Below are 10,973 nucleotides of genomic sequence, written 5' to 3'. Positions count from 1 at the left end.
CATCTGAAATCATTATGTATCGTCTAGCACACATCAATATCATCGATGAATGGCAGGATTGTATAGTCCTAAAACAGCTTGACAGAGGCTGATATGGTGCAATATGAGCCCATATCAGTGGTGAACAACACCACACACCCTAAGCTTGGCCCGGGACAGGTCAGCCCCATAACAACTAAAAAAGCTAAATGATAAGAGGGTTGATTAATTATTTTACTGATGAGTTTAATACAAGAAAATATAAATAGCTTGGAGCATTGAAACATAATACTAAATCCAGCAAATGTCTTTATACTACATATGTATACATGTCTTTTTAAATTGAACACTCTATAAGAGTGGACAATTTAACCATTACACAAGACCAACATATCGGTCATTCAACATTGGCTGGGCTAGTTCAGTTCGGGGCACTGGTTCTAGCCCGAACATTGGGTCAAGTTTAGAGAGCTAGGCCTCTAATAAAGTCCCTTGATGTACATGGGTCCTTAGTACTCTTGCCCTGATGGTAGACTCACAAGAGTTTCAACACCAGGTCAAGGGTTTGAGTACCCATAGGCGGTGAAATCCCACTACTGCGTGAGTGTGTGTGTGAAAAAAAGAAGAAGTCCACTGATGTACATTGATACACTATTATTAAATGACACGAGCTTTTAGATAAAGTGATTATTTAACATGATATTAGAACAGAAGGTCTTATATTTGAACATATCCTACAGTTGAGAAGTGCACATTTCCTTATAAAGGTAGTGGACGCAATGTAGCCCAATTATTAAATGGTTGAGTGAGCTAGCGGGCCCATTTTGTCTCCTGGACCACAATTTCTAGGTACTCGTTGTTAGCTGTCTTTCATTAGAGAAAGGAAGAAATAGGTACTTGGTAGCTGTCCATCGTTAATTAGAGAAAGGACGAACTGTAGGAAGTTGGTAGAAAAAGCAACTTGTTTTGTACGTAGCATGAGTCGAACTTTCTACGAGTAGGTGAACCGTGAACCTCCCTGGAAAGAATTTTGTTACACTGGCGGAGAGTAATGTTTGATACTAATGCGTGAAAAGTTTGCATGCTTGTCATCCACGTAATTTAGATGGTTACACTGATTTGGTTTCTTAAATTGCTGATCAGGGACATCTAGTGTACGGACAAAATAAAATTAAAAAACATTCAATGGTACAAATTCAACCAGAAAATGCCCATTATTCATGTCTTAAAACTTAAAGTCGCTCAACCATATGAGTTATTTTTTTAAAAAAAGGTTTTGCTCAATCAATCTGATTTTAAATTGATGACAGATTTTCGGTAATTTCAAGGTGTCTGTGTATAGGTCATGATCCTCTACCACAGTATCAAATGACTCCCTCCCCCACCTCAAGTTGCTTTCCTGAATATGGGTACCCAAAAGGGAGCGTAAGTACGTATTCTACTTGTGCAGAGAAGGTCGAGCTTCTGTGGGCCTCACCATGATATGTGTGTGTGAAATCCAAACCATGCATCAGGAACGACACGTTATTTTCACCGTGCAACCCAAAAATCAGACTAATATTAAAAAAATTCATGTCGGCCACACCATTGGATACAATGTAAAGTCACGCCTAAAACCACTAAATTCACGTGGTGCGGCCCACCTGAGTTGCGGAATAGTAGGTTGGATGGCATGAACACATCATGAGCGGCCCAATACAGATTAACCGTACGGGAACTCACATTTGTGGAATACGTGTGGCCATATCAACCACTTCCATGAAATCTACCTACCAATATACAATTGGCATACAACAAGTGAATGGGATCAACTGATTGGTGTGATTTTGAATTGGGTCCAGATAAGGTAAAGCAGACAGGATGGACGGTTCAGATCCTCCTTTTACCCTGCCAAGTAGAACCGTGGGATTCAGGGCCTCTGAGATCTCCTCGCTCGAAGGTGCATTTGTTTCTTGTGCTTGAGAAATAATATGATACAGGGCCATCAACGGGCCTAGCCAGGAGATGATCTCCTGGCCCTACATTCTTTTCTTTCCTGCAAACATGACGTGTTTAAAATATCTGATCCATGCAAAAGGTGGGACCCACCATGAAGGACTCATTGGCTGGGCCCAGTAAAAATATATGGACGCCCAATGAAGGACTCAGCATAAAAGTTGTGTGTCCCACCCAATTAGTGGATAGAGCTGATTTTCGTACCAGGTTATTATCCCGGTGTGGTCCACCTTTTTCATGGATATGATCTTCTACAAATGTGATGCATGGCATGGATAGAACATGGCTATATCCATATGTAGACCGATCATATCATAGCTCTTTCTTTCGCTGTCCTAATGGGCCTGGGCTTGTAATCTACGTCCTATATCTGGCCGGACCAGGCCCAAAATCATCCCTTCGAAAGGGCCTTCCCTTTATTGGTTAAGGCATGAGGGCACCCAAAACCCATCATTTGCAAAACATGGTGCGACGCACTAGGGCACAAATCTCACACCCGGCACGTGACCCCTCACGTGGGTGTTAGGTTTTCCAAAATCTCAACCTCCCATTTTTTTAGTCCCACGGATGGATTTCTCTCACTGCAAGGAATACAAAATGCATCTGATTGCATGAGAGGGACAATGCTTCACAGCAAACATGGCAACAAAGCAAACGTGTACAAGATCCGGACCTTTCATTTGGTAGGAACCACTGAGACCATGCTCTAGACGAAAATAACCAAGACGGATATGTCCACGTGTACATCGAACATGAGACATCGGCAATTATTTTCTAACCATCCATTTTTCTCAAAAAAGTAAACAAGCTCAATTTTGGTCCACGTCATGATCGAAAATATGAACTCATCCTAAACGGCCCAGATCATTCGTATATGTGCGATGCAGACACAAGAGAAGCCACCCATCCATCTCCCCAAGTGGGGCACCTGGAAGAGCATCCCTACCATTGAAAGTCGATCATAGAGCAACATGCATGACCATGAACACTTGACTAAAAGTGAATAAAAGTAAAGTCGTCCACATCAAAATGCAACTGACGTTACATGTGAAAATATTGAATAAAGAATGCATGGGGAGCAGCTTTTTCGTAACAAAAAAAAAGGTAGATGTTATTGGAACTGATTGTATTGGGTTTGGTACGAACTTACTTTTGCTTTTTAGGTGTGAGGAGAAAGCACCATCTCTCTCTCTTCTACTTTATTAGAATTTAGAACCATCTTTTATAAATTCATAATCATGTGGTAGAAGCAGTTTCTATGCATTTTCCTTTACCCACCTGCATTTGGGGGAGGGTGGATCCCTAACCGTGGGGCCTACCGTGATGTATATATCTTATGTCCACACTGTCTATCCATTTTGACAGCTCATTTTAGGGCGTGTTTGGATTCACGGTTTCAAATATATAATATCATATTAGTGGGCCGAGTTGATGGGATATGTCCCTCGTTTGGAAACGAACGGAGGGCGACGCATTCAATGGGCGCGATTATGCCCGAGAATCACTTTGCATCATCGATGGGATTGTACCGTGCAACCGGCCGGACGTTCAGTCAGACATAAACAGGAAGAAAGCATTTTCTTCTTTCACTGTATTGCTGGTAATGCCCAGTATAGTCGTCTTTTGACAAATCCACACCGTCCATCATCTTCCTCTCGAGATTTAAACCATGAATGGTGAGCTTTGATTATCCGATGATGTGGCCCATTGAGACAATCAAGCTGAAACAACAGCCGAACGATCTTCTTTTGATCATTGTAGCGATCATGAGGAAGTACATGACCATGAAAGGTTAACATGTTTTTTATGGATTTTTCTCCCTCTACTTGATAAACGGTTCAGATCCACATTTCACTGCATGATGGTGGCCCACAACGAAAAGACGGAACCTCTGTTTCGTAATAGAGTCGACGTATGTCGACCCTGTGAAGTTTGGTAGCCCACTTATTGAGGCTTTTTGGAAAATCCACTCCATCCATTGGATTTAGGACAAAAAACCATTCGGAAGGGAGTACTTTTGCAGTGAAATCAGCATGACCCATGAGGATGTTTACTCCGCCGTCCATTTCATGTTTAACGGTTGAGATTCTGCAATAGTTTGTATAGAAATAAAAGGACACCTAGGCAAGGGTAATGTCCACCCTTTGAAGTGAATGAACGGCTCAGATCATTCAATGGAACAGTAAGTGAGCCCCACTACACGCACGTATATACATCGTGTATCTGACATGAAATTGTATACATGCTAAAGTAATACCGTCCTATCCAAGCATTGGTTAGTGGCACGTCTCCGCTAGATGTATTCTGAATATCGCCTGCCCAATGTATACGTAAACAGTACCTAATACAATACAATACAACCAAAACATGAATTCAAACACGTCCTTAAGTCATTATCCAAAAAATGAAGCATATCCAAATCTTAGGTGGAGCATACCACAAGAAACAATCGTGATTGAATCTCCACCATTAAAAACATCTTAGGGGCCACCGGAATGTTTATTTGTCATCCAACTTGTTGATAAGGTCACAAATACTCGGATGAAGAGACCACATAAAAATAAGCTTGATACGAAACTTTTGTTTTACATGTGCTATCCATCCGTTATGCCATATCATTTTAAGGGCATAAGCCCAAAAAATAGGTAAATCCAAAGATCAAGTCAAGTGCACCGGATTAAAAGAAACAAGAAGTTTTCAACCGTAGGATTCCTGTGGTGTGGTCCACTTGGGCTTTCTATCTGCTTTTTATTTAGGCTCATGCGCTAAAATATCTGGCAAAAGATATGGACCGTGCAGCCAAAACACATACATTATGGTGGGCCCCACAGAGTTGGGTAACTAACCGGTCATCGGGCAATCCGCCTCTGCATTTGGGTGTAACTGGCTTCATGTAGGGACTAGTGGCTGACGTGTACGAGGGCTTCATTTGGATGAGATAATCCACACCGTCCATAAGGTGCATCACCTTGTGTTTGGACCGGGGCCTAAAAATCAGTCCGATTCAAGACTGACGCACGGGGAAAAGTTGTGATGAGAAGTCCCGCTGTTGAAATGTTCAAATTGTCCTGGGTCCGCCTTGTTTTGTACATGCCATCTGCTCCACTCATCTGACATGCCCCACTAGGACGAATAGATTCCCTAAAAATCAGGAAATTCAAAGACTTATGTGTACCATATCACGTGAATTTAGAGTTTTTAGGGATGATTTTACGCCACCAGTAAGTTTTGAATTGGGCCCATTTTTATGATATACGATGAAAGTATTGTGATTCAGTATGGACGGGCACATTCTCCCACACGTGGTATTGGTTAGTTGTAGGCAAGGCCCTCCACAATAGTCCGACGAGCACAGTCCCTGGTTTTTTTTCCCCTGTCACCCCCAGTGGGACCCACATGCTGAGTGGTCAAATGATCGGAACACCCAAGATGGTGCCACCGTCAGAAACTTGGGCTAATCGATTAATTTTGGCCATCAGTGCCAGTAATGAATTTGTTACGCGCGAAAGTAAATTTGAATCCAATCAAATAAGACAAAATAAAATGTAAACAAAATAAATAGAGAATATACGAATTTTATGTGGAAAACCATTTATATTTAAAAAAACCATATCGCAGAGTGATAATTAAACAATTCATTATTATATTATATTACAAAAGATAATGCATTAACAATGATGAGAATTCCTTTCAAATCTTCAAAAAATATTTTCTTCTCTAAAATCCTTCAGAATGCCTCGTATAAATAACATCACAATTGGAATAAGAAACAAATTGTGTACTAGTGCAGTTTTGGATGTGCCATTGATCTCAGTGTTGAACGATTGATCCTGATGGAGCACCCTTTGAACGATTGAGCAGACAAAAGCTCCCATGATTGTATTAATCCAAAACTATCTAAAAAGTAAAAAGAATTTATTCGAATATTATCCATTGATTGCTTGAGCATGGTTCAAAACTATCCCATGAACAATCCATTTAATTCCAAAATGATTTAATCAATCGCTCAAAGTTGTCAATCGATTGATGTCACCTGATTCTCCATAAATTGAAAACATTCACTCAACCTAGTTTAGATCAAAGTGGGTTAAAAAATCAATGGCCAGCCTTCAATTCTAATAATAAAAAGGTTAGGAACTTAAGATGGGAGGTGAAACAGTATCATGTACAGTTGTATATCTATGGTGGCAACGAGAATGCAAACAGTTTCAAATCATCCGACAATCTCAGCATGTGGGCCTGTTGGCGATGGACTAAACTGGCCATAAATTTCTTCAACAGGATAACCTCAACATTTTGTTTAATGGTCTACAGTTAGATGGCTAATAAGAGAAGGACATCAACGGTCCATATTCAACTGAGATCGCGACAAGATTAGTGGGTAGGATATTACCGTCCGAGAGACTTTTAGGGCATGGTCGTGCATTGAGAGGCAACAAAGCACATAAAGCTTGTCTTCTTTTTTATATTTTAATGATCTGATAATCCCTCACATCAAATATATAGAACTCCATATGCAGTCGCCACCAAGTGCTAAAGGTGCTATTCATGCACGGTAATCCATACTGTCAATTTTAAGATCCACACTTGGGATGGACCATCATCCTAAGATCATACTAATTGGATTATCCTAATTATGCCATTTGGTGGCCATCAAATGTGGACTGACTTCAATCAGGTCGTGAGTTCTGTTAGGATATGATTGTGGGGCCCACCATGATCTATGCATTGTATATTGATGCCGTCCATCTGTTTTGCTAACTCATTTTAAGGCATGGTCCTAAAAATAAAGGAGAGCCAAATTTTAGGTATACCACACAATAAGAAATAGGTGATTAACCATTAAAAACTTCTCGTGGGCCACAAAAGTTTTGGATGAAACTGATATTTGTGTTTTCCCTTCATTGAAGATTGTGTGACCTTATAAACATATTGGTGGAAGATAAACATCAGGGTGAACCCTAGGAAGTTTTTAATGGCAAGCGTTATTGAATAACCATTGTTTCTTGCGTGGCTCACTTAAGATTTAGATTTACTTCATTTTCTAGGACCAAGCCTGAAATGATCTGCAAAGCCAGTCCCATCATAAGGACTTAAAAAATATTATTAGTCCAAATTGGATGGGTAAAATAGGTGGTTAAGAAGGTTTGATCCCTGCAGTTTTATGGCTAGAAAAAAATATTGGGCCCATCAATTTGACGATCTACAGGTAAGTTGACACAATTCAAGTAAGAGAGAGAGGAAAGGGTCCCGAGAATGAACAGTGATTAAGATAGGAAAATCGGAATAATAGTAAGAAGGTGGAAGGAAAGGAGTTCCCCAATCATGTCTTTCCTTTGACAAATTCTCTATTATTTAGATATTTGCAACCTTCATTATTGGTGGTCCTCTCTCTCTCTCTAACTAAATGACCATATGAAGAAGCTGTGATTCTCGTGTCACTATCATTTTTGAAAAGTATAGCAATCCTCTTAATAACCTTTTAAAGACAACAGCTATCACTACTCCATGAGAGAGAGAGAGAGAGTTTGTTCTTCCAAGGAGGTTATGTATCTCATGTATTCTCATGCCTGATGCAGTGTGCATGGTGACCCTTTCCTCATGGATGGAATTTGATTGGGCCATATACTATTGTTATATATGAGCCATAGAGTAATAGGACTTAATAACTTTCAAACATTCTTTCTTGTTAAATATACCCAAATCAAATCCTGCCACGTGGTGATCTAGACATCTGTGGCAGCTGGGTCATGACCTGGCAATCCAGGTCTGGTGTAACAGGAATGAATTGGGTGGTGACCTCAATGGATATTCCTAGTGACCGGACTCTATGGAGCCCAACGTGATGCATGTATTTTATCGATCCATGTCATTCATCTGTTTTTTCTCTTATTTTAAGGCATGAGTTCAGAATTGGAGTATATCCTATGCTCAGGTCTACAATACCATAGAAAAAAACGTAGGGATTGAACACCTATCAAGCTGATATTTGTGCATTTCCTTCATCTTGGTCCGTGTGACCTTATAAATATCCTTCATCTAGGTCCGTGTGACCTTATAAATTGTGTCCGATCACTAGAGATATCCGTGGTGTTAGGTCACAGCACAATCCGCTTCGGCTTCAATGACCTGGCGGCCCTGATCTAGTGTTATGTTCAATGAAGCGGCTGCACTTTTATTATATTATTGGCTGCTCAAACATGCTAGCATGGAACACACGTGTGTAAGATCCAAGCCTTTCTTCAATTAGATCCATTATCAGAGATTTCTTTGGGGAAGAATCGGACTGGTCGGTTAATCATTTGGGCGCCGAACGTGTACACTGGAATCGGACGGTCATAGGAAATTGATCAAACATCCACACCTAATATGTTTTTGTGGTCCACCAGATGAATTGACCAGCCTGGTTGGGGTCTACACGTTTTAGGTATTCCGCACGTATACAGCTACCACGTTTTACCAGTGAGCAGTCGGAATTTGAAAACATACTCTCGCAAGTGCACCTGTCATTTCTTATACAGGAGTTAACCAAAGTACGCATGCTCACCGTTACAGAACTCGTGGAAATTAGGCCCGACACAAACTCAACTAGTTCGAAAGCTTGGCTTGAATTAGTTTGAAAAAGCTTGGCCTGACTTGATTTGAATAAAAATTCAAACCAAACCAAGCCTTGGAAAGAAACTTGTTTAAAAACTGTCCATTTAGCTGTCATCGATTTAACAGCTACGATCATTGTTCTCTGTCATTTCTGCATGCGCCCATTACATCAGGTCCCACAAATTGGACTATTCAGATTGACAATCATACATGATCCGCCATACAAGCCGTCCATCTGCACGGAGGAGCATTGCCATTTTTCTCAAAACCCAAAGCACGTTCGCAGATAGAAATGGGCCTGTATGGCCGGGTCCCACCTTAGCCAGGTCTCAACGTAAAAATCAAATAACGGGTCTAGACCCAGCCCATTTATCTGTTGTGAATACAATCAACCCAGTTCAAGCCCATCCGTGGTGAGCTACAGACGACAACCAGAAGCCAGGTGGGCCATCGTGGCCCACTAACATCAAAGGGTCATGTGACAAAATGGTATACATGATTAGGGCCATGTCTCCTTTCCTGGACAGCAGGAGTACATGAAATGGACGTCTAACGTCTCGTTTGACGGGTGTGAGATTTTAGGGCTACAGTTCCTAATTGCCAACTGCTTCAGTCGCCACTTGATACTCTGTAGTTTCACACCTTTTGTAATTCCCAACTATATCACTTAATATTGGGAATTCCTGAACTATATTCGTCACACGTGTCTCCGCATACCCCACCTCCGATTTTTTATTGCTTACCGTGGCGGTTTCAAGAAGAGGAATCTAGACGCTAACTAGGGCTGAAAGTCCGGCGGGTTCAACCCGACGGACCCATGACTGACCCGACATTTGGTTGGGCTCGGGCAGGATGTATTGGGTTCGGTTTTGGGCTTGGACTATACAAACACCAACCCGATAAAACCTGGGTCAGGCTTGGGTTAAGGTCTTGGGTTGCCTGACCCAACTCGAACCCAATTGATATATAATTGAGTGTGGATCATCTGTGTTGAGGGCACAAGAAATTCTATTGTCATCGGGTCTTATCGGTCCATGTTATTTATGATTACTCAAGCGAACAAGACACGCTGGATTTCTCTCTCCCAAATAGATTGCGTGCTACACAACATGACTTTTAAAAGAGTGATTGTCTTATATTTTAGCTTTGTTATTTAGAAAAAATAAAGTTCTTTATAATAAATAATTACAAATATAATTAATAAAATCATACATATAAAAATATAAGACGTGTATTGAAACAAGATAGACTAATGTAATAACAAAAATATTAACATGTATCCGCCCAGCCAACCCGACTAAGCCCGCTTGGGTTGGGCTTGGGCTGAGAATTCCCAACTCGAGGTTGGGTTGGATTGAGTTAGGATTAAGGTGTAGGAACCTAGGGTTGGGTTAGAGTTGGGCACTAACATGACCCAACCCGACTTTAAGCCCTAACACTAACCATGCTTACAATTTCTCAAAACTGCGTATGCTGTTTTGTTGTCCACCTTTTAGCCATATGGCTGATGGCCACTCATTGGACGGTTAGGATTGCTTGATTGGTGGGACGCTTTGGATACGCGCATCCACGATTGGACCAACACGTGTCACTGCCATCTTGAGTCAGATGAGCTGGCCACAAGACCTTGTCATGATGAACCAAGCCCGAGCCCGGCCCGAGCCATTAGATTCTGAATGGAGCCTAAAAGGCTACGATGTTCTATGGGGGCATGGCCCTTTCGTAGCAGGGCCCACAGGATGAACATTCGACCGCATATCATACACCGTAGTTCACTGGTAAAAGCCTTTAACTTTGGATCCTCTCTCCTCATTATTTGTTCAAGAAACCTTACAACCCAATAAATAATCTCAACCATTGATGGTTTTGATCCTAATCATCCAACAGTCTGCATCTTCTAAGTAGAGAAGATTAATACTTGTACTCTTTTTTAAAGGTAAATGAGTAATGATTATTTACCCATGTATTTACAGAACAGCCCCAAGGTTGATGTTTACAGAGCGCTTGTTTGCAAAGCTTCTTAATTCCTAAATATTTGTATAATTTCCATATGTAAAAGTTGTAGGCCCACCTTGATGTATGTATTTTATCTATTTCGTTCATCCGTTCAATCAGCTCATTTTAGGGTATGAGACAAAAAATGAGGGAGATCTAACAAAAAATGAGGGAGATCTAACGTTCCATTGTACCACAGCAAAGGAAATGGTAGGAATTGAACATCCGACGTTGAAAATATTTTGGGGGCCACTGAAATGTTATATCAAGCTTCTATTTGCATATACCATTTATACATGTTAGTGTGATCTTATGAACAGGTTGGATGATATGGCCCTAGAAACATTTCAATTTTGAATGGTCAGCGTCATTAACCACCTTGTTTCCTGCAGTGTGGTTCACATGAA

At 40.9% G+C, this 10,973-nt stretch overlaps 1 protein-coding gene across 1 annotated transcript in view; it reads left to right on the top strand.

Annotated features, from left to right (window-relative positions):
- Positions 1–3,412: 3,412 nt before the first annotated feature.
- The window catches only part of LOC131249325 (uncharacterized), a 30,500-nt gene continuing 22,939 nt past the window's right edge, over positions 3,413–10,973 (top strand). Inside the window, exon 1 of the mRNA XM_058250011.1 lies at positions 3,413–3,574. Coding sequence (XP_058105994.1) covers positions 3,413–3,574 — 162 coding nt within the window. The remainder of the gene's footprint in view (positions 3,575–10,973) is intronic.

The sequence above is a fragment of the Magnolia sinica genome, chromosome 1 (genome assembly GCF_029962835.1).
Source record: "Magnolia sinica isolate HGM2019 chromosome 1, MsV1, whole genome shotgun sequence".
NCBI lineage: Eukaryota > Viridiplantae > Streptophyta > Magnoliopsida > Magnoliales > Magnoliaceae > Magnolia > Magnolia sinica.
The sequence above is the reverse complement of the archived record's forward strand: the minus strand, read 5'-3'. Positions and strand labels throughout refer to the sequence as shown.